The following is a 25,109-nucleotide window of genomic DNA, read 5'->3' on the forward strand; positions in this document are numbered from 1 at the left end:
CTGGTTATGGGTCTGTTCAGGTTTTCTATTTCTTCCTGGTTCAGTTTTGGTAGTTTATACATCTCTAGGAATGCATCCATTTCTTCCAGATTGCCTAATTTGTTGGCATATGGTTGCTCATAATATGCTCTTATAATTGTTTGTATTTCTTTGGTGTTGGTTGTGATCTCTCTTCTTTCATTCATGATTTTATTTATTTGGGTCCTTTCTCTTTTTATCAGAAGAAGCAGTTCCTAGTTTTGTTGGTCTGTTCTACTGTTCTTTTGGTTTCTATTTCATTGATTTCTGCTCTGATCTTTATTATTTCTCTTCTCCTGCTGGGTTTAGGCTTTATTTGCTGTTCTTTCTCCACCTCCTTTAGGTGTAAGGTTAGGTTGTGTATTTGAGACCTTTCTTGTTTCTTGAGAAAGGCTTGTATTGTTATATACTTCCTCCTTAGGACCGCCTTTGCTGCATCCCAAAGGTTTTGAACAGTTGTATTTTTTTCTTTTTTTAAAGATTTTATTTATTTATTCATGAGAGACATAGAGAGAGGCAGAGGGAGAATCAGGCTCCCAAGGAACAGGGAGCCCGACGTGGGACTCGATCCCAGAACCCTGGGATCATGACCTGAGCCGAAGGCAGACGTTCAATGACTGAGCCACCCAGGTGCCTCCGAACAGTTGTATTTTTATTTTCATTTGTTTCCATGAATTTTTTAAAATTCTTTAACTTCCTGGTTGACCCATTCATTCTTTAGTAGGATGTTCTTTAGCATCCATGTATTTGAGTTCTTTCTAAATTTCCTCTTGTGATTGAGTTCCAGTTTCAAAGCACTGTGGTCCAAAAATAGGTAGGGAATGATCCCAGTCTTTTGGTACTGGTTAAGACCTGATGTATGACCCAGGATTTGAGCTGTTCTGGAGAATGTTCCATGTGCACTCAAGAAGAATGTATATTCTGTTGCTTTAGAATGGAATGTTGTGATTATATCTGTGGAGTCCATCTGGTCCAGTGTGTCATTCAAAGCCCTTGTTTCCTTGTTGATTCTGTTTAGATGATCTGTCCGTTGCTGTGAGTGGGGTTAAAGTCCCCTACTATTATTGTATTATTGTCAATGTGTTTCTTTGACTTTGTTATTAATTGGTTTATGTCATTGGCTGCGCCCATGTTAAGGGCATAAATATTTACAATTGTTAGATCTTCTTGTTGGATAGACTCTTTAATTATGATATAATGTCCTTCCTCATCTCTTACTACAGTTTTTGGTTTAAAATCTAATTTGTCTGGTGTAAGGATTGCCACCCCAGCTTTCTTTTGATGTCCATTAGCATGACAAATTGTTTTCCACCCTCTCACTTAAAATCTGGAAGAGTCATTGGGTCTGAAATGAATCTCTTGCAGACAGCATAATCAATGAGTCTTGCTTCTTTTATCCAATCTGACACCATGTGTCTTTTGATTGGGGCATTTAGCCCATTTACATTCTGAGTAACTATTGAAAGATAGGAATTTAGTGCCATTGTATTACTTTAAAGTCACTGTTTCTATATATTGTCTCTGTTCCTTTCCGGTCTATGTTAGTTTTGGGCTCTCTTTTCACTTAAAGGATCCCTTTTAATATTTCTTGCAGAGCTGGTTTAGTGATGACAAATTCTTTTAGTTTTAGATAAAAAGGAAGCTTTTTATCTCTCCTTGTATTTTTGAATGACACCCTAGCTGGATAAAGTATTCTTGGCTGCATATTTTTCTCATTTAGCACCCTGAATATATCATGCCAATCCTTTCTGGCCTGCCAGGTCTGTGTAGTTAGGTCTTCTGCCAGTCTAACATTTCTACCCTTGTAGGTTATGCACTTCTTGTCCCCAGCCACTTTAAGCATTTTCTCTTTGTCTCTGAGGTTTGCAAGTTTCACTATTATATGTCAAGGTGTTGGCTTATTTTTATTGATTTTTTGAGGGTGATTCTCTGTGCCTACTGGATTTTGATACCTGTTTCCTTTCCCAGATTAGGGAAGTTCTCCGCAGTAATTTGCTCCAGTAAACCTTCCCCCCCTCCCCACTTTCCTCTTCTGGGATCCCAATTATTCTAATACTGTTTTATTTTATGGTATCACTTATATCTCAGATTCTCCCCTTGTGATTTAGTAGTTGTGTTATCTTTTTCTCAGCTTTATTCTTCATCATTTTGTCTTCTATATCACTAAATCTCTCTTCTGCCTTATTTATCCTAGCAGTTAGAGCCTCCATTTCTGGTTACATCTCATCATCAGTACCATTTTTTATTTATTTATTTATTTTTTTAGATTTTATTTATTTGACAGAGAGAGACACAGCGAGAGAGGAACCACAAGCAGGGGCAGAGGCAGAGGGAGAAATAGGCTCCCTGCGGAGCAGGGAGCCCGATGTGGGGCTCGATCCCAGGACCCTGGGAACATGACCTGAGCCGAAGGCAGACGCTTAATGACTGAGCCACCCAGGCGCCCCCCATTTTTTATTTTGACTTGATTAGATTTTAGTTCTTTTATTTCTCCAGAAGGGGATTCTCTAGTGTCTTCTATGCTTTTTTCAAGACTGGCTAGTATTTTTATAATCATTATTCTGAACTCTGGTTCCGACATCTTACTTATGTCCATAGGTCCCTGGCAGTCCGTACTTCCTCTTGTTCTCTTTTTTTGAGGTGTTTTTCCATCTTGTCATTCTGTCCAGAGAAGAATAGATGAACGAGAGAACAAAATAGTAAAAGGGGGATAACGACCCCAGAGAAATATACAATAAACAAATCAGAAGAGACCTGAAACGGGGGGGGGGAAGAGAAGAAAAAAGAGAGAGAGAATATAATCAGACAGGTGAACAGAGTAGAGCAATACACTGGATCCTGTGTGTATTTTGGTCTGTTAGAAAACTAGGTCCCAAAATTGTAAAGAAAGAAAAACATATATACAAAAATAAATTTAAAATTAAATTTAAAATGGAGTCTACTTGTCTCTGTCTCCCTCTGGTCACTCTTCCTACCTCTCAAATAAATAAATCTTTAAAAAAATTATTTCCAGATGAAAAGTTAGAGATTTGTCTTGCAACAAATTGCATATACTTAGCACTACTTTACTGTACAATTAAAAATGTTTACAATGATGAATTCAGTGTTGTGTTTTTCACAATAATTTTAAAAAAACATAGAATATCAACAGAGAATGGATCCTAATATTAATAAATGACTTATTTAATAATAATGTATCAATATTGGATCAATTGTAATGTATTATACTAATGCAAGATATTAAAAATAGGGGACTTGAGAGAGTAAAAGATAGTAAATGACATTTAGCTCAATGTTTTCTCTCAACCTAAAACTGCTTTAAAAAGTCTACTAACAGTGGATAGTCCCAAGATGGCGGAGGAGCAGAAGACCTTAGTTTCGTCTGGTTCCGGGAATTCAGCTAGATAGCTATCAAATCATTCTGAACACCTGTGAACTCAACCAGAGATCTAAGAAAATAAGAGCTGGAACTCTACAAATAGAAAAGCGACCACTTTCTGCAAGGTAGGAGGTGCAGAGAATTGAATCTGAGGCGCTACACGGGAAGATAAACTGCAGGGGGGGGGAGCCTCCCTAAGCCGGCACCAGAAAGTGATATAGCAGTAGAGCACAAAATCAGAACTTTTAGAAGTCTGCTCTGGTGAGGGACGTTGCTGCCTGAAAGGTGCTCAGGTGGAGAAGTGGGGCGGAATCCAAGGTAGGACAGTGTGGTGTCAGGATCCCTGGGGTTACAGGAAGACCAGGGGTGCCTGAGTGTGGCAGAGTTCCCAGACATCACAGCAGGGAAGCCAGCTGCAATTAGCAAGCCCAGGAGTGTGCTCTCAGCTCCTGGATGGCATATACCTTGAACCACAACACGGTTGGGCAACCGCTTTCCAAGCAGGGGCCCAGTGAGCGGCAGAACTGCAGCAAGACCTCGCTTCCTGCCCTGGCAGGAGCAGCCCGGGTGCACAATGCAGGAATCTGCAGGGTTTTGCAGACTCAAAATGGGGTGGCGTGCCTGAGATAGAAAGGCTTAGTCATGGACTGGGTGAGCAGAGTGTGGATGGAGACCAAGGAGACAGGAGTGATTGACTGCTTTTCTCTGAGGTCACACTGAGGAGTGGGGCCTGAGCTCTCAGCTCCAGGGCTGGAGATTGGGAGGCCACCATTTTCATTCTCATCCTCTAAAGCGGCCTGGAAAGCCTTCAGAGAACAAAAGCCACAGAGAGCAATCCTGAGCTGCTTACTTAGCCTGGCCCCCTGGCAAGGGCGGTACAATTCCACCTAGGGCAAAGACACTTGAGAATCAACGCAACAGGCCCCTCCCCCAGATGATCAGCAAGAACATCCAGCCAATAGCAAGTTTACCGATCACTGAGAACTGCAGAACTCCAGTGCTAGGGGAAAATAGTATATAGAATTCATGCGTTTTTTTCCCACGATTCTTTAGTCTTCCAACTTTAAATTTTTTTCCTCTTTCCTTTTTCAACCAATTTATTATTTTATCAACTCTTTTTTTTAATCTTTTAAAATTTTAATTTATAGTTATATTCTGTCCTTTCATTGTATTTAATTTTATTTTTGTATATGTTTTTTCTTCTCTACAATTTTGAGATGCAGTTTCTTCTAACAAACAGACCAAAACACACCCGGAATCTAGTGTATTCTCTTCACTTGTCAATCATATTTTTTTTTTTTTACTACTAGTTTTTTTTTTTTTTGGCTAAAGTCTATCCTTTCAATGTATTTAATTTTAATTAAAATTTAAAGTCCCCATTGAGCAGGGAGCCCAGTGCGGGGTTCAGTCCCAGGTCCCTGAGATCATGACCTTAGCTGAAATCAAGAGTCAGATGCTTAACCAACTGAGCCACCCAAGGGCCCCTAGAAATAATTTTTTAAATGTGTTGCAGTTCTGATATATATATGTGTGTGTGTGTGTGTGTGTATAAATATATATGAGACTGATTAAATTATAAATTTCTTTTTGACTTTTTTTCTAACTTTCTGTACCCTTAAAAAAAAAAAAGGGGAAGAATAATAAGCTTCTGTTGGGAAGATTGCTGACCAGTGGTAGTGTTAGAGATCATATTTTCCAGAAATTGGGACATCTTTTTTGAGCTTGACTAGACCTGTGTGATCCTCCATGGGTATAGTTAAAGGTAGCAAAGAATTTCATGCCTCCTACATCAGGAACATGGACTTTGGTTTTGTGATCATAGTGGTGAGAAGTGTGGAAGAAGTGATTAGTCGTTTTCCAGATTCTGCCTGTATTTCTGCTAATCATCTTGACATTATTCCTCTAAATACTGTTTTTATCCTAAGTGTATATGGTCTTATAAAATTGGAATGACTGTCATGATCCATGTCCCTAGATAATCTCTCTCTTCTTGGATTTGACACATGGAGAGACACAGAATTTAAACTCTAAGAAGAGTGCTCATATTTTCAACAAAATGAGAGGGATGTACCTCAACATACAGCCATGTATGATAGGCCCACAGCTAACATCGTAGGGAATGGTGAAAAGCTGGAAATCTTTTCTCTAAGAAGAGGAATAAGACAAGGATTCCCACTCTTGCCATTTTTGTTTCCGACATAGTACTGAAAGTCCTAGCCAGAGCAGTTGGGCAAGAAAGAGAAATAAAAGGCATCCAGATTGGAAAGGAAGAAGTAAAACTGTACTATTTGCAAATGACATGATATTATATATAGAAAACCCTAAACACCACACCAAAAAACTATTAGAATTATTACATGGATTCAGTAAAGTTGCATGATATAAAGTCAGTATACAAAAACCTGTTGTGTGTCTATACACTGATAATGAACTATCAGAAAGAGAAATAAAATAATCCCATTTATAATTGCATCAAAAAGAATAAAAACTTAGGAATACATTTAACCAAAAGTTGAAAGACCTGTACACAGAAAATTGTTAAGTCATTGATGAGAGAAATTGAAGATATAAATAAATGGAAAGATACTGCATGCTAATGGATTGGAAGAATTAATATTACTATTAAAATGTCCATACTACCCAAAGCAATGTACTGAATCAGTGTAAACCTTAGCAAAATTCCAATGGCATTTTTCACAGAACTAGAAACCTGAAATTTGTATGGAATCAAAAAGACCCCAAATAGCCAAAACAGTCTTGAGAAAGAAGAATAAAGCTGGAGGCATCACACTGCCTGATTTCAAACTATGTTACAAAGCTGGAGTAATCAAAACAGCTTGGTATTGGCATAAAAACAGACACATAGACACAAAGATCAAGGAACAGAATAGAGAGCTTAGAAATAAACCCACACATATATGATCAGTTCATTTATGACAAAGGAGCCAAGAATATACAATGGGGAAAGGATAATCTCTTCAATAAACAGTGTTGGAAAAACTGGACTGCCACATACAAAAGAATGAAACTGGACCACTATCTTCTACCAAACACAAAAATTAACACAAAATGGATAAAGAGTTGAATGTAAGGCCTGAAATCAAAACTCCTAGAAGAAAATATAGGTGATAAACTCCTTGATGTCAGTCTTGGTGATGATTTTTTGGGTCTGAGTCTAAAGACAACAAAAGCAAAAATAAACAAGTGGGACAACAAACTGAAAAGCTTCTGCACAGCAAAGGAAACCATCAGCAAAATGAAAAGGCAACCTACTGAAGGGGAGAAAATTTTTGCAAATTGTATATCTAATAAGAGATTACAATCCAAAATATATGAAGAACTCATAAAACTTAATAGCAATAAACAACCGTATTAAAAAATGGGCAGAGGATCTGAATAGACATTTTCCCAAACAAGACATACAGATGGCCAACGGGTACATGAAAAAGATGTTCAATATCATTAGTCGTTAGGGAATTACAAATCAAAACCACAGTGAGGTATCACCTCACACCTGTTAGAGGGGCTATTATCAGAAAGACAAGAGGGGTGCCTGTGTCGAACAGTTGGTTAAGAGTCCTACTCTTGGTTTTGGCTCAGGTTGTGATCTTAGGGTTGTGAGATCAAGCCCCACATTGAGCTGTGCACTCAGTGCAGAATCTGCTTACAACTCTTTTCTCCCTTTTGCCCTACCCCTTCCCCCTGCTTGCACGAGCTCTCTCTCTCTCTCAAATAAATAAAATCTTAAAAAAAAAAAAATAGACAAGAAATAACAAGTACTGGTGAAGATGCAGAGGAAAGGGAATGCTCATATACTGTTGGTAGAAATGTAAACTATGCAATCACTATGGGATACAGTAGGAAGGTTCCTCAAAAAATTAAAAATAGAACTACCATATGATCCAGCAATTCTACTTCTGGGTATTTATCTGAAGAAAATGGAAACACCAATTTGAAAAGATATATGTACCCCCATGTTCTTGCAACATTATTTACAATAGCCAAGGGGTGGAAATAATGTGTGTCCATCAGTGGATGAATGGATAAAGAATGCTGAATCATACGATAGTTGTGTTTTTCATTTTTTGAGAAACTTCCATACAGTTTTCCATAGTGGCTGCCCCAGTTTACATTCCACTTAATGTAAATTTTTAATTTCAGTTTATATTTCTTTTTTTACCCAAGTGTTGTTAATAGTTGTTTTATTTCTATTTTTAGCTGGTAGGACCTTTTTGTTATTTTTATTAATTTCTAGTTTTATTGTTTTTAGAAAGGTTTTTTGGGGTAATACTTCTACTTTTATGTGACCTAATATTAATCTGTTTTTATTAATGATCCTTGGGGCACTTGAGAAAAAGGTGTATTCTGTATTACCAGTGTATTGTTTGATATTATCTGTAAGATATACTCTACTGATTATGTTGCTTAGGTGTTCTTTAGAATTTGCAAGTTTTGAAGGAAGGCTTTCCAAATCACATATACTTTTAATTTTAAGTCCTTCTCAGATCCTTTTTTTTTTTTTTTAACATTTATTTATTTAGAGAGAGTGAGCAGGGAAGGGGCAGAGGGAGAGGGAGAGAATCTCAAGCAGACTCCTCCCCGCTAACCGCAGAGCCCGACACAGGGCTCAATACCAGGACCCCAAGATCATGACTTGAACCAAAATCATGAGTCGGACGCTCAACCAACTGAGCTACCCAGGAACCCCTAGACAGCTTGCTTGCTTGCTTGCTTGCTTTCTTTCTTCCTTCCTTTCTTTCTTTCTTTTCTTTCTTTTCCTTTCTTTTCTTTCTTTTCCTTTCTTTTCTTTCTGATTTTATTTATTCATTTATTTGAGAGAGAGAGAGGGAAACAGCATGAGAGGGGAGAGGGTCAGAGGGAGAAGCAGGCTCCCCGCTGAGCCAGGAGCCCGATATGGGACTCGATCCCAGGACTTAGGGATCATGACCTGAGCTGAAGGCATTCTCCCAACCAACTGAGCCACCCAGGTGCCCGACAGATCTTTTTTTAAAAAGGATTTTTAGGATTTATTCCTGGGATGCAAGGATGGTTTAATATTCCCAAACAGGGACGCCTGGGTGGCTCAGTTGGTTAAGTGTCTGCCTTTGGCTCAGGTCATGATCCTGGGGTTCTGGGATCGAGTCTCACATTGGGCTCCTTGCTCAGTATCGAGAGCCTGCTTCTCCCTCAGCCTGCTCTACCTGCCATTCCCCCTGCTTGTGCTTGCTTGCTCGCTCTCTCTTTCTGTCTCTCACAAGTAAATAAAATCTTAAAAAATAATATTCACAAAACAATCAACATGATACGTCCCATCAAGAAGGGAAAGGATAAAAACCATATGATCATCTCAATAGATGCATAAAAACATTTGACAAAGTACAACATCCATTCATGATAATATCCTCTGCAGAGTAGGTCTAGAAGGAATACTTCTCTGTATGAAAATCCCACAGCCAACTTATACATGGAGGTGAAAAACAGAGCTTTTCCCCTACGGTCAGGAATAAGACAAGGATGTCCACTCCCACCACTTTTATTCAACATAGTGCTAGAAATACTAGCCACAGCAATTAGACAACATAAAGAAATAAACAGCAACCAAATTGGTAAGGAAGAAGTAAAACTTTCACTATTTGCAGATGACATGATACTATATAGAGAAAACCTTAGACTCCACAAAAAATAAAAACAAAAACCAAAACTAGAGCTGATAAAGGAATTCAGTAAAGTCACAGGATACAAAATCAGTGTACAGAAATCTGTTGCAAACCTATACACTAATAATGACAGAGCAGAAGTGATGGTAAGGAAAAAATCCTATTTACATTTGCACCAAAAACAATAAAATACATAGGAATAAACTTAACGCAAGAAGTGGAAAACCTGTACTCTGAAAACTATAAACACTGATGAAAGAAACTGAGTATGATTCAAAGAAATGGGAAGACATTCCATGCTCATGGGTTGGAAGAAAAAGCATTGCAATGTCTATACTAAAGCAGTCTGCAGATTTAATGCAGTCCCTATCAATGTACCAACAGCATTTTTCACAGAACTAGAACAAACAATCCTAAAATTTGTACAGAACCACAAAAGACCTCGAATAGCCAAAGTAATCTTGAAAAAGAAAAACAAAATTGGAGGTACCACAATTCCAGATTTCAAGTTATGTTATAAAGCAGTAGTAATTAAGACAGTATGCTACTGGCATAAAAAATAGACACATAGATCAATGGAATAGAACAGAAAACCCAGAAATAAAACCACAATTATATGGTCAATTAATCTTCAACAAACGAGGAATGAATATACAATGGGAAAAAGATAGTCTCTTCAACAACTGGTGTTGGGATAGTTGGACAGCCATATGCAAAAGAATGAAACTGGAAAACTTTGTTTTACTCTACACAAAATTCTCAAATAGACTAAAGACCTAAATGTGAGACCTGAAACCATAAAAATCCTTAAAGAGAGTACAGGCAGTAATCTCTCTGATATTGGCCATAGCAACATTTTTCTAGCTATGTCTCCTGCAGCAAGGGCAATAAAAGCAAAAATAAACTATTGGGACTACATCAAAAAATTTTTTTCTGTATGGCAAAGGAAACAGTCCATAAAATTACAAGGCAACCTACTGAATGAGAGAAGATATTTTCAAATGACATATCTAAAAAAGGGTTAGGGCGCCTGGGTGGCTCAGTTGGTTGAGCGACTGCCTTCGGCTCAGGTCATGATCCTGGAGTCCCTGGATCGAGTCCCACATCGGGCTCCCTGCTCGGCAGGGAGTCTGCTTTCCCTCTGACCCTCCCCCCTCTCATGTGTTCTCTCTCAAATAAATAAATAAAATCTTTAAAAAATAAAAAAATAAAAAAGGGTTAGCATCCAAAATATATAAAGAACTGATACAACTCAACACCCAAAAACCAAATAATCCAATTTAAAAATGGGCAGAAGGCATGAATAGACATTTCTCCAAAGAAGACATACAGATGGCCAGAGATACATGAAAAAGATGGTCAACATCACTCATCATCAGGGAAATCAAATCAAAACTACAGTGAGATATCACCTTATACCTGTGAGAATGGCTAAAATCAAAAACAAAAGTATTGGTGAGGATGTAAAGAAAAAGGAGCTTCTTGCACTGTTGGTGGAATGCAAACTGGTACAGAGACTGTGGAAAACGGTATGGAGGTTCCTCAGAATAGTAAAAATAGAACTACCCTACAATCCAATAGTCATACTAGTGGGTATTTACCGCCCAAATAAAAAAACCCACTAATTCAAAGTGATACATGCGCCCCTGTACTTTTTTTTTCTTAAAGATTTTATTTATTTGACAGAGAGAAAGAGGGAGAGAGAGAGAGCACATGCAGGGGGAGCAGCAGGCTCCCTACCCAGCAGAGAGCCCGATGTGGGGCTCAAACCCAGGACCCTGGGATCACAACCTGAGCCGAAGGCAGACGTTTAACCCACTGAGCCACCCAGGCGCCCCACACCCCTATACTTGTAGCAGCATTATTTAGAATAGCCAAGATATGGAAACAGCCCAAATGTCCATTGATGGATGGAGGGATAAAGACAATGTGGTATATGGGTACAATGAAATATTACTCAGCCATAAAAAGAATGAAATCTTGCCATGTTATTTGCAATGACATGGATGGAGCTAGCGAACTAAGTCAGTCAGAGAAAGACAAATACCATATGATTTTACTCATGTGGAATTTAAGAAATAAAGAAGCAACGGAAAAAGAGAAACTAAAAAAACAGACTCTTAACTATAGGGAACAAACTGATGGTTACCAGAGGAGTGGTGGGTGGGGGTATGGGGGAAATAGAGGATGGGAATGAAGAGTACACCTACAATGATAAAAATAAAATGATTAAAAAAACATTTTTAGATTTAGTGTGGACTTAGATCACCCATTGTGTTTTCAGATCAACCTTAGGCCCTATTCCTAGTTTCCCTTCTTCATTATTCCTGACATGTATTCTCAGTCTACTTTTTTCACCACAAAGCCTTGAGGCAGGAAAGGGATGGGGGAGGCACATGAGATCACACACCAAGATTTGGTTCTTTTTCTTTTTTTACTTAGTGTATTTTTAAGTTTAGACTGTCTTCAAGTTAGGCAGAGGACATGGTTTTCATATAGCTATTTTTTTTCCTTGTTATTGTTCTATATTGTTTGTGGAGAAAATATTGTGAGACTGGGACGTAAGCATCTGCCATTGTCTTCAGATGCCCCGTTGTCTTTAAATCATATATACATCATAGCAGAAGTTAATCTAACACTTTATACTTTGGTTTGATGATAAAGATTAAGGTTTACGTTCTGTGGGGGTTTAGGCTTACAGAGTCCCAAGTGAATAATCAAATATTAATTAATATCATCTTACTGGATTAACCTTATAATAAGAATTGTTTAAACAGAAACATTTTTATTTTTTTTTAAAGATTTTATTTATTCATTCGAGACACAGAGATAGAGAGAGAGAACACGAGCAGGGGGAGAGGCAGAGGGAGAAGCAGGCTCCCCACTGAGCCAGGAGCCGGATGTGGGGCTCAATCCCAGGACCCTGGGATCATGACCGGAGCCAAAGGCAGATGCTCAACCATCTGAGCCACCCAGACACCCCAAACAGAAACATTTTAAATGAAGTTTTATGTTATATGTTAAGATTTTGACTGCTGGTATTGCTATAAAATAAAGCAAAGTAACTGTAAAATGTGTGAAGCTTAGATTGGGCTTAAAATTGAAATGTGTCTTTGTTTTGGACAAATTAACATAAACCTAAGAGTTTGGGGGAGGTGGAGAGTAAAAAATGGTTTTTCACAGGATGTCTGGGTGGCTCAGTTGATTAAGCATCTGCCTTCAGCTCAGGTCGTGATCCTAGGGTCCTGGGATTGAGTTTCAGATCGGGCTCCTTGCTCTGTGGGGAGCCTGCTTCTCCCCCTGCTTGTGCTCTCTCTCTTTGTCAAATAAATAAATTTTTTTAAAAAGTTTTTTCACAATGCTTTTTCTATACTGTTCCATATCTTCTTCACTTTTACACACCCTCCTCACCTTTGCTTTATACAAGTTAATACTTCATTGACACTAATTTCTTTCTTTTTTTTTTTTAAAGATTTTGTTTATTTGACAGAGAGAGACACAGCGAGAGAGGGAACACAAGCAGAGGGAGTAGGAGAGGGAGAAGCAGGCTTCCCGCGGAGCAGGGAGCCTGATGCAGTGCGCGATCCCAGGACTCTAGGATCATGACCTGAGCTGAAGGCAGACGCTTAACGACTGAGCCACCCAGGCGCCCCAACACTAATTTCTTTTGTAGCAATGCTTAAACTTTCCGTATTGATAGCTGAATTTTTCCATCCTGTATTTTTCTAATGGCTCTGAGGTATATTAAAAGTATTTATTGTGGTGCCTGGGTGGCTCAGTCGGTTAAGGATCTGCCTTCAGCTCAGGTCATGATCCCAGGGTACTGGGATCGAGCCCCGTGTCTGACTCCCTGCTCAGCAGGAAGCCTGCTTCTCCCTCTCCCTCTGCCTGCTGCTCCCCCTGCTTGTGCTCTCTCCCTCTCTCTCTGTCAAATAAATAAAATATTTTTTAAAAAAAGTATTAGGGGCACCTGGGTGGCTCAGTGGTTAAGCGTCTGCCTTCGGCTCACATCATGATCCCGGGATCCTGGGATGGAGCCCCACATCGGGCTCCCTGCTCAGCGGGGAGTCTGCTTCTTCCTCTCCCTCTGCCTTCTGCTTGTGTTCCCTCTCTTGCTGTGTCTCTCTCTGTCAAATAAATGAACTCTTTAAATAAATAAATAAATAAATAAATAAAAGTATTAACCATTAAAACTCTACAGCTACCTAATTTCCAAATGAGTGATTTCTGGGGCTGGAGAAGGGTATAAGAATTGTGTTGCTGCAGCTTAGGTCATAGGAAGCAGGAGAGAAAAATAATTATTTTCCCACTTTGTCCATAAGAGCAGGATTTAGCTCCAACTTTGAAATTGGGCCTAGGTTGAATGAAGAGGGCTAGGGCAAAGGTTTACTTAAGAGATTATAGGTATAGGTCCCAGAGAAGAGTTAGTAACTGGCTCCATGATCTTAAGAGACAGCTAAGTAATCTAACTTGATTTGAACCCAAGTGGGAAAAGACATACTTTTCTTAGTATATTGGGTCTTAGAAGTATATTTAAATGTTAGGAGCTAGTACCTGTGTGATTTGTACCTTTACTTTCATGTGAAAGTACATTATGTAGTTAAATGTTTTAAACACCTGTAATGTAACAGGCCCCATACTAGACCATATGTTTATGATGAGGAAAAAAATAATTTTGGCAAGGCCAAGTGGGGAAGGCAGACTTACATATGAACAAATGTATTAATTGCCATGGAAGATATGTATAAAGTCCAAGATAATTTAAATTAGGAAGCAGTGAACTGTGCTTGGAGACAATCAAAGGGGAGGAAAATGAATACTTTATGTGATTTGAATGAATTGCCACTATAAAAAGTCGTATAACCAGGAGGAAATGCCCCTTTCTCATTCAGTCTGCCTGCTGGAATAAAAGAATGAAGACTATACTCTGGCCTCAAGATACTGGCTAGAGGAAAAAATCATTTTCTATCAATTCTCTTTATAGAGGTGCCAGAACTGATCCTGTCATTTGGGGTGTCCATGAAATTTCTTTGAGTTGATCAAAATTTTATACCATTCTGAGTCTCAGAACTAAACAAAAGCCTTTGCTGACCTAGTCTTACCCTGGTGTTTAAACATTTTTTTAATTCTCTAATATCTATACCCTAATATTTTTATACTTCTTCAGGATACCAGCTTAGAAACGTATCATTTGAAAATGTTTCATGTATATCTTGGCTAATTAGAATGTAAAATTCTTTTTGGCTTTTTAGGTCTTACATAGGGCTGAATAGTATGAACTTAGAACATTTTTGTTGAGGGGCGCCTGGGTGGCTCAGTCGTTAAGCGTCTGCCTTCGGCTCAGGTCATGATCGAGCCCTGCATCGGGCTCCCTGCTCAGTGGGAAGCCTGCTTCTCCCTCTCCCACTCCCCTCGCTTGTGTTCCCTCTCTAGCTGTCTCTCTCTTTGTCAAATAAATAAATAAAATATTTAAAAACAAAACAAAACATTTTTGTTGAATGAGAACTTCCCAGTAATTCTCTTATATGCTGAATTAGTTAGCTTTTGCTGTGGCAGTAAACAACCCCCGATTTTAGTGGCTTATAATCATAAACATTTATTTCTCACTAGCATTCTGTAGGTTGGTTGTGCTCAGCTGGCTCAGCTGATCTTCACAGTGCCTGGCTCCAGCCTGAGATATGTTCGTTATTGAACCCAGGTTGAAGGATCATGTCTATCCTGGACATGATCTTCTCTTCATAGAGTGTAGGAGCACAAGAAGGCTAACAGCAATACTTCTTAAAAGTGCTTTGTGGAACTGGCCCACATTCTGTTGGTCAAAGCAAGGTCAATGGCAAGATACATATCCAAAATAAAGAGTGTGGAAAATTGTATTTGCCTATGGGATGGGGGATGGGAGAGTGAATGTTTTTTGAACGATAGTATGACCTAATACAGATATTTCTGAGTTAAACAATGAGAGGAACAGGTGAAGTTATAAGTATGAAACTAAAGAATTTAGTGGGTAGGAGGCCTTCCAAGGACCTGGGAATGAAAAAGATTTAATTAAAACTTAAATTACTTAATTAAAACTTAAATTACTTTAACAAAAACAGTATCATCACAAGGTAGGGGGGGCAGCAAAGTGTCCTAGAACCTGTCCAGAACCTGGGTTCTCATGTTAGTCCATTTATTTTAGATTCTGGATCTACTTCTAGCTGCATACTCTAGAGCAAGTCACTGTGTCTCAGTTCCCACATCTTCAAAATGGTTTGTGCCACTTATAAATCTGTTGCTTTGCAATTCTAAATTCCTCCTTCAATGTCCTTTTTGTGATACTGGAAATTTCTCTCTTGCCACCTTTTGTTAAGGTTTGTCAGTAGAAGGGCTAGAGGGAGACTAAAGAAGGAAGAAGTTTGTCTTCCTGATTCTTGTATGCACTGTAGCACACAGTGGCCAGCAGTGTGTGGGACACCCTGGGACTCTCAACCCGTAGGTAGTTTTAGCAGCAGTACTCCCAAATGCAGTTTCCCAGGGAGTTCCATACTCCGACATCTCCCCATGGATACTTTCCTGAGTTCCACTGGAATGTTGAATTCTCCTACTAGATGACTTTATAGTGACTTCTGATGGCCTGGCACTTTAGTAAATTTCTCAGATATCCATGGCCGTGTCCTCACCACGGGCCTGTATCTCAGCCCTGTTGAGAGTGGCCCCGTTACATATTTATTCCTCTCCTATTGTTCTGCATCAGCCTTTGAAATAGTAGCTGCTCCCTGCATCTGTTATCTCTTTAACCCTTAGTATTTTACCCCTGTTATAATTAATAATGCTTTACTTAAACTTTTCCTGTTCAAGTTATCATGTTGTGTTTTTTGTCTTCTAATTGTACTTTGATATATCAGGTTTATAAGTAGTATTTTTTTCATACAGTTGTTCTGAGGATTAAATTGGATACTATATGGTATTGCAAAGTGTTTAGTGTCTGCCATTGAGTAAGTCCGTAATGTTTGTTGGTGACGTTGATACTGTCATCATCATCATTTCATCATCATTTTTGCTACAACTAGTTAGGAGTAACATTTTTACTTTTTATCCACAGAATGTTTCGTCTTAACTCCCTTTCTGCACTGGCAGAACTGGCTGTGGGCTCTCGATGTTACCATGGAGGATCACAGCCCACCCAGATGAGGCGACGACTAATGATGGTGGCTTTCCTGGGAGCATCTGCAGTAACTGCAAGTACCGGTCTCCTGTGGAAGAGGCGAGTGTTAGCTGAGGATCCTCTTGCTGCATGTGCTTTCATTTTTCCAGTTGTCTCTGTTATCTCAAAGGATTACATTGATTTCTGGCTTAACTTTGTACCAAAATTTCTTGCCCAAATCATTTGGCATTGATAGTATGTGCCTATGAGATAAGATGTTTCAAAGAATTCAGCTATTGTGGGGCGCCTGGGTGGCTCAGTTGGTTGAGCGACTGCCTTCGGCTCAGGTCATGATCCTGGGGTCCCGGGATCGAGTCCCGCATCGGGCTCCCTGCTCAGCAGGGAGTCTGCTTCTCCCTCTGACCCTCCTCCCTCTCATGCTCTCTGTCTCTCATTCTCTCTCTCGCAAATAAATAAATAAAATCTTTAAAAAAAAAAAAAGAATTCAGCTATTGTGTCAAAGCAACAAATAGGAAATATTCTGCTTCAAGGTCTGCCTGTCTCCTCTGCTGAGCTATTTAAATAAATAAATAATATATAATAGTAAGTGAATAAATTTAATAATTTACCAATTTAGCATGTACAATTCACTGGTTTTCAGTATATTTACAAAGTTGTGCAGCCATCGCCACTATCTGTTTCCAAAAATTTCCATCACTCCATAAAGAAACTCCGTGCCATTTAGCAGTTATATCCTGCTTTATCCATCCCTGCCAACCCTAAGCAACCACTGATCTACTTTCTGTCAATAAACAGTAAAATGGGGATAATGATAACACCTATCTCAGAGGGTAGTTACGAAGATTAAATGAGTTATTGGGTTTTCAATTTTTATTTATTTATTTTTATTTTTTAAAGATTTTATTTATTTTTTGACAGCACGAGAAAGCACAAGCAGGGGGAGCAGTAGAAGGAGAGGGAGAAGCAGGCTCCCCCCCAAGCAGGGAGCCTGATGCGGGGCTCGATCCCAGGACCCTGGGATCACGACCTGAGCTGATGGCAGATGCTTAACCATCTGAGCCACCCAGGCGCCCCGGGGTTTTTTAAAAAAAGCATTTTGCTTTATTTAATTTTAAAGTGGGCTCTTCATTTCACGATTCTGAGATCAAGAATTGCACATTCTACCAACTGAGCCAGCCAGGTGTCCCAAGTTATTATATGTTAAATGCTTTAAAAAGTGCCTGGCACTTAACTTTGTAAATAAAAATCATTTATGGAAAAAGTACTCGGCACATAGTAAGCTATCAATAAATGTTAACTATTATTATTGGATATAATATGAAGATGAGAAGTGAAGAAAGGAGATAGAGTACTAGCAGAAAAGACTGGGTTTCCAAGAAAAGTTGGAGTTGTGATATAAAAGATCCTATATGCCATGCCAAGAAGTTGCAATTTTAATCTCTAGGCAATGATGAGTTAAGAGGTTTTGAAGCAAGAGACTGATCACAGACAAGTTTGAGGAGAGATTAATACAGCGACAACAGAAGAATAAACTGGAATGGGAAGAAGCTACTGACACTAATACTAGTTTGAGATGATGATGGGGGTACTGGAATCTTAGAAAGGAGTGCGTGAGTTTAGAAAAATTTCCAGGTAAAATGGACAGGAAGAGAGACAGAAAGATATAGACTGTGGGACACAGACAGAAGGAGGAAGATAGGCAAAAGAAGGAAAGGAGGAATAGGAAATGCACCCTTTGTCCTTTCACTGTGATAAATAGTAAATGCTTAGTAATTTCTTCAGGGATGCTTTCCTACAACAGAATTAGAGGACCCCATGCAGGTGCATTTAGCATTGTCTTTGGCTTAGTCTGAAATCAAAGATGACAACAGCGGTACCTGAAGAAATTGAGAAGTTGTTTGATGATTTGAATGTTTAAGAAGAGTAGTAAACTCTTTCTCTGAGTCACTTTGTTTATACTACTCAGTAAATGCTGATGAACAAGTTTAGGTTATTTTACTTTTATTAATTTATGAAGTTTTTATGTAATATTACTCCCAGGAAAAGAATAAGAAGATAATTAGGAGTGTTATATAAAGGAAACATTCCTATGTTTGTTGTAATTTTTAAACCCCAAAACATCCAAAAGCAGAAAATCTACATATTGACAGTATGTTCCCAATATGAGGCTTCTTCTAATGCATATGCTTTTATCACAGATTCTAATTTCATGAATGTTTCAAAATCATAAATATACCAAGTGCCAAGATTTTAGTGCTCAAAGATTGTTAGGTTTGTGCCTTTGCTGTGCCATTTAAGAAGTTATAATGAGATAACTATAATTATTCTCAAGTTTTGAAATAAAAAATAAATAAAACTCAAGATCAATAGCAAAAACTCTCTAAAATGGTTGTGAATTATCTTGTCAGAGAATGCAGGCATAGAGTTTGCCATTTAATTTTAAATCTTTTTTCCATCCTCTTTTAAAAAATTGTGAAATGAGCAGAAATAAAATGTTTTCCTAAGAAGCGAGATTTAAAGCTCTTTTTGAAAGGGGGCAGGATATAATATTAAACTTAAAAATTTTTAAATTTATGAACTTTAAATTTTAAAACTTTAAAATTCATAAATTTAAATTACAAAGAATATGATCCAAAAACTAATATAGAAGTAAAGAAAAAAAAATTTTTTTCCATCCCCAACCCCTGTTCCTGAACAAAAAATAATATAATACAATAATGTAGTTTTGAATCATATAGGTAAATAACAAAGAATACAATTTGGAATGTTTGCCTTCAAAGTGAGTATGTTCTGGGATATATAATTAGGTATGTGTATAGACCAGATATACTACCTAAATCCATTAACATAAATTAAGTATGATCCTCAGAAACCATATTACAATACTGTTAGAGAAGGACCATTTGTCATTTTACTTTTTTTTTTTACTTCCTCAGTCTCAAGAAAGATACTGAGATATAGTGGTAAGGATTGAAGGTTTGAAGTCTGAGTATGTGGGTTTAAACTGGCTATATAATCTATCTAATACCATTCTTCTACAGCCTTAAGTAATTCCTTCACTAGGGGTTCTTATCTGCTGGAGATAGATTCTATCAGCTTTTGTCTGGAAATGTCTTTATTTTGCCTTCACTTTTGAAGGATATTTTCACTGGATATAGAATTCTAGGTTGACTGTTTTCTTTCTGGCACTTTAAGGCTGTCATTCTATTGTCTTCAGTTTTGATTTTGTTTTGTTTTGGTTTTTTTCAGCATGGTATCCTCATTATATTCTAGTATTCTTTTTTTTTTTTATTGTGGTAAGGTATATGTAGTATCAGATTTACCATTTTAACCATTTTTTAAGTTATTAACATTAACTACATTCACAGTGTTGTGTGACCATCACCACATTCATCTCTAGAATTTTTTCATCATCTCAAACTGAAACTCTGGACCCATTAAACAGTAACCCCTCAGTCACTTCTCCCCCTATCCATGGATATTCTGCTTTCTCACTTTATGAATTTGACTATTCTAGTACCTGTAACCGACTGAGCCACCCAGGTGTGCCAAGCATGTGACTCTTGATCTCAGGGTTGTGAGTTCTAGCCCCACATTGGGTGTAGAGATTACTTAAAATTAAAAAAAAAAAAAATAGAAGTACCATTTAGAAAATATTTTAGAAAATATCGTTAATTGGAGGATCTGAAAAGATGGCAGCATAGGAAAATCCTGAACTTACGCACTTCCTTAAACATACCAAATCTGTGGCTACATATGGATAATTTCCCTCTGCAAAAGATCTGAAAACTATAGGAACTGCTCTCCACAACAGAGAATATAAGGACCACATCAAGATGGGTAGGAGAAGCAGAGAGAGACACAGTCCTACAAAAAACCCCACCCCCTGAGTGACAACATTTCAATAGAGAGGGAATTTCACCAGGCAGTGCTTCTCCCAAAGGAGGGAGGAGTTGGTGCCCCACATTGGGCACCCTGGTACCTGGAATCTGCACTGAAGAGACAAGCCTGAGAGTATTTGTCTTGCAAAACCAATGGGTTTGACATCCAGAAAATTCTATAGGAAACTGAGATACCCTTCTCAGAGGGCTCATGTGCAGTCTCGCTTGCCCTGAGACCCAGAAAAAAAACAGCAACAAACAGAAACAAACTTTTCAAACAGTTTGAAAAGGACTTGCCAGTGACTCACAAACAGAAGGCATATAACAGGTGTGGAGGTCCTTCCTGAGGAGCAAGGGATTCAAGCCCTGCATTGGGCACTCCCTGCACCACCCCTGCACTGGAAAGACAAGCCTCCATTTTGTCTGGCTTTGAAAATCAGCAGGGCTTAACTCTAGGAGAGGTGGAAGGCCATAGGAAACCAAAACTGTTCTTAAAAGGCCCATCGCCAGTCTCACTCACTCTGAGATCCAGCATATTAGAAGCAGTTTCAAAAGCACCTAGGCCATATATGAGGGTTTATTTACTAATTGTAGGGCTTGTGCCAGAAGGGCAGGGTTCTGTAGGAACTTTTTCCAGGAATGGAACTGCTAGCAGCTACCATGTCTTTTGCCTTCCTTCAGCCTAGCTGGCCCAGTGAAGGTGCTGGTTCTGACACTCCATTTACATTGCTGGCACTGCTTACCCTGCCCTGGCGTTTCCCTGTGGACCGACCTGTCATGGCAGGTACTCCTCCAAGGCAGCTCCTCCTTTGCCTCACCTGATAGGCAGTCTCAGTGAGGACCGGTGTCCCTCCAAAGCGACTCCTTGGGAGAGCTGGGGGGTCAGCCCTGCCCATGAGCACACCCGTAACAGTTGCAGCCAGGCCTTGCAGATAGCCACACCAGGTGCTGACCCCACCTACTAGACACCCACAGCCGCTGCAGCCTGGCCTCTAAGCCTGCTAGGCTGGAGTCAGCCTCATCCACCAGTGCAACCACAGCAGTTGCAGCCCAGTCACGATAAAAGGGTGCCTGCAGCCTACATAGGCTGCCTGTTGTTGGGAGGGCTTTTAGAATGTATTGGACCTTAAACAACCAGCAACTTAAAATAGACTGCTATATATATGAACCTCATAATAATGTAACCACAACCCAAAAACCTATGATAGATACACAAAAAATAAAAAGAATCCAAGCATCACACTAAAGAAAGTCATCAAATCACAAGGGAAGAGAGCAAGAGAAGAACCACAAAAGCACCCGGAAAACAGAATCGCAGTAAGTGTGTACCTATCAATAATTACTTTACATGTAAATGGGTTAAATGCTCCAATCAAAAGACATGGTGGGGGGGGGCACCTGGGTGGCTCAGTTGTTAAGCGTCTGCCTTCGGCTCAGGTCATGATCCCAGGGTCCTGGGATCGAGCCCCGCATCGGGCTCCTTGCTCGGCAGGAAGCCTGCTTCTCCCTCTCCCACTCCCCCTGCTTGTGTTCCCTCTCTCACTGTGTCTCTCTCTGTCAAATAAATAAAATCTTTAAAAACAAAGACATAGGGGGATTGAATGGATTCATCTATATGCTGCCTAGAGGAGTCTCACTTCAGATCTAAAGACACATACAAATTGAAAGTAAAGGTTGGAAAAAGGTGTTCTGTGCAAATGAAAGTGGAAAAAGAAAAGCCAGGGTAGCAATACTTAGACAAAATAGACTTTAAAACAAAGATTGTAATAAAAGACAAGGAAGGGCATTAGATAATGATAACCGGATCAATCCAACAAGAGGTTATAAAGGTTGCAAATACCTGTGCATCCAACACAGGACTTTAACACCACACATACATCACTGCAGAGACTCTCTAGATAAAATCAGTAAGGGAACAGTGGTTTTGAGCAACACATTAGACCAGATGGACTAAATAGGTATATACAGAACATTCCATCCCAAAACAGCAGAATGTACATTCTTTCCAAGTGCACATGGAACATTTTCCAGAATAGATCACATGTTAGGACACAAAGCAAGTCTCAATAATTTAAGATTGAAATCACATTAAGCATCTTTTCCAATCACAACAATATGAAACTAGAAATCAATTACAAGAAAATAAAAATGGAAAAAACACAAACACGTGGAGCCTACAGCATGCTACTAAACAACAAATGCATCAATGAAGAAATCAAAGAGGAAATTTAAAAATACCTCAAGATAAATGAAAATGGAAAGACAGCATTCCAAAATCTTTGGGATGCAGCAAAAACAGTTTTGAGAGGTTTATAGTGATACAGGCCTATACCAAGGAACAAGAAAAATGTCAAACAAATCTAACGTTATACATAAAAGAACTAGAAAAGGAGAACAAAGTCCAAAACTGGTAGAGGAAGGAAATAATGAAAATCAGAGCAGAAATAAACAAAATAGAGACTAAAAAACAATAGAAAAGATCAATGAAAATAAGAGGTTGTTCTTCAAAAAGAAAAATGAAATTGATAAACCTTTAGGCAGACTCATTAAGAAAAAGAGAGGACTTAACATCGAATGAAAGAAGTTACTGCTGACACCATGGAAATACAAAATATTACAAGAAACTACTATGAAAAATTACATGCCAACAACTTGGACAACCTAGAGGAAATACTAGATAAATTCTTAGAAACAAAAATTATTCCAAGACTGAATCAGGAAAAAATAGAAAATCTGAAAGAACGATTACTGGTAATTGAAATTGAATCACTAATTATAGTAATAATAAAACCTCCCAAGAAACCAAAGTCTAGGACCAGATGGCATCACAGGTGAATTCTACAGAACATTCAAAGAAGAGTTAATACCGGTCCTTCTCAAACTATTCCAAAAATTGAAGAGGAAGGAACACTTCCGAATTTATTCTATGAGGCCATCACTTCCCTGATAGCAAAACAAAAGACCCTACAGAAAAAGAAAATTACAGGCCAATATGTACCTCATATAACTGGAATCATACAGTATTTGTCCTTTTATATTTTGCATATTTAGTGTAATGTCCTCAAGTTTCATCCATATTGTAGCATATGTCAGAATTTCCTTTTTTAAAGGCTGAATAATATTCCATTGTATGCGTGTAGTCCATCTGGACTGTTGTAACAGAAATACCACAAACTGAGGAGCTTATAAACAAACATTTCTTATAGTTCTGGAGGCTTAGAAGTCCAAAATCACGGCGTTGGCAGATTCAGTGTGTGGTAAGCATCAGCTTACTAATGGCTTTCTTGCCACTGTAACTCTTCATGGCAGAAGGGTGCAGGGAAGCTTAGCCTTTTTTTTTTTTTAAATAAGCGCACTAATCCCATGAGGATAGAGCCCTCATGACCTAATCACCTCCTAAAGGCACCACTTTCTGATACCGTCACCTTGGGTGTTAGGTTTTTAACATATGAATTTTGGGGGGACATATTCAAGCCATAGCACTGTGGATACCATGTTTTGTTTATCAGTTCATCTGTTGATGGACATCTGAGTTCCTACTACCTTTTAGCTATTGTGAATAATGCTGCTGTATAAGTATTTGTTCAAGTTCCTGCTTTCACTTTTTGGGGCTACATGCCCAGAAGTGGTATTGTTGGATCTCATAATAGTCCTCTTTTTAAATTTTTGAGGAATCTTTATACTTTTTTTCCATAGCAGCTGCACCATTTTACTTTCCCTCTAACAGTGCATAGGAGTTCCAATTTCTCTATATCCTATGGGTATAGAGGGAATATACTCCAATATAATAAAAACCATATATGACAATCCCATATGTAATATCATACTCAGTGGTAGAAAACTGAAAGCTTTCCCTCTAAGATGAGGAAAAACACAAGAATGCTCACCCTTGCCACTCTTATTCAACATAGTATTGGAAGTCCTAACCAGAGCACTTAGGCAAGAAAAAGAAATAAAAGGCATCAAAATCAGAGAGGAAGAAGTAAAACTTTCTATTTGCACATGACTTATTATAAATAGAAACCCTAAACACTCCACCAAAGTAACTATTAAAACTAATAAATTCAGTAAAGTTACAAACTGAATATACAAAAATTTATTGCATTTCTGTACACTAACAGTGAACAATCTGGAAAAGAAATAAAACAATTCCATTTATAGTTGCATCAAAAAGAATAAAATACCTATTAATAAATTTACCCAGTAAGTGAAAGACACATACACTGAGCACCATAACATATTGATGAACAAAATTGAAGAAGATACAAATAAATGGGAAGACACTGTGTGTTAATGGATTGAAAAGTTAATATTGTTAAAATGTCCATACTACTCAAAGCAATTTACACATTTATTGTAATCCCTATCAGAATTCCAATGCATTTTTTACAGAAATAGGGGGGAAAGTCCTAAAATATGTATAGAACACAAAAGACCATGAATAGCTAAAGCAGTCCTGAGAAAGAAGAGCAAAGCTGAAGGGAGCAAATCGTACGTCCTGATTTCAAACTGTATGACAGAGCTATATTAATGAAAACAGTGTGATACTGGCATAAAAACACACATAGGCCAATAGAATAGACTAGAGATCCCAGAAATAAACTCCTGCATATGTGGTCAATTAATATTTGACAGGGAGCCAAGAATTCTCAATGGGAAAATGATAGTCTCTTCAATAAATAGTATTGGGAAAACTGGGTAACCACTGCAGAAGAAGGAAATTCAACCTCTATCTTACCCCATTTATAAAAAATAATTCAGATGAATTAAATACTTTAACATAAGACCCCAAACTGCAAACTCCTAGAAGAAAACTTAGTGGGGGAAAAAAAGAAAATAAAACTTAGGGGAAAAGCTCCTTGACATTGGTCTTGGAACTGTTTTTTGGATAACAAAAGGACAAGCAACAAAAGCAAAATCAGCAAGTGGGACTACATTAAGTTAAAAAGCTTGTGCACAGCAAAGGAAACAGTGAACAAAACAAAAGGGCAACTTATGGAATGGGAGAAAATATTTACATACCATATGTC

The 25,109-nt window shown here is 38.4% G+C and overlaps 1 protein-coding gene across 4 annotated transcripts in view; it reads left to right on the forward strand.

Moving 5' to 3' along the window:
• Nucleotides 1-25,109, forward strand: part of MICU1 (mitochondrial calcium uptake 1) — a 224,209-nt gene that overhangs the window by 27,189 nt on the left and 171,911 nt on the right. For 3 of the 4 annotated variants that reach the window (XM_081822958.1, XM_081822955.1, XM_081822957.1), the window contains exon 2: nucleotides 16,136-16,297. In XM_081822958.1, coding sequence (XP_081679084.1) covers nucleotides 16,137-16,297 — 161 coding nt within the window. In that variant the 5' untranslated portion in view covers nucleotide 16,136. Of the gene's footprint in view, nucleotides 1-3,344; nucleotides 3,523-16,135; nucleotides 16,298-25,109 lie in introns of all 4 variants that reach the window. The other variant, XM_081822956.1, reaches the window with a different exon arrangement.

The sequence above is a fragment of the Leptonychotes weddellii genome, chromosome 6 (assembly GCF_054177405.1).
Source record: "Leptonychotes weddellii isolate Sample4059 chromosome 6, ASM5417740v2, whole genome shotgun sequence".
Lineage (NCBI taxonomy): Eukaryota > Metazoa > Chordata > Mammalia > Carnivora > Phocidae > Leptonychotes > Leptonychotes weddellii.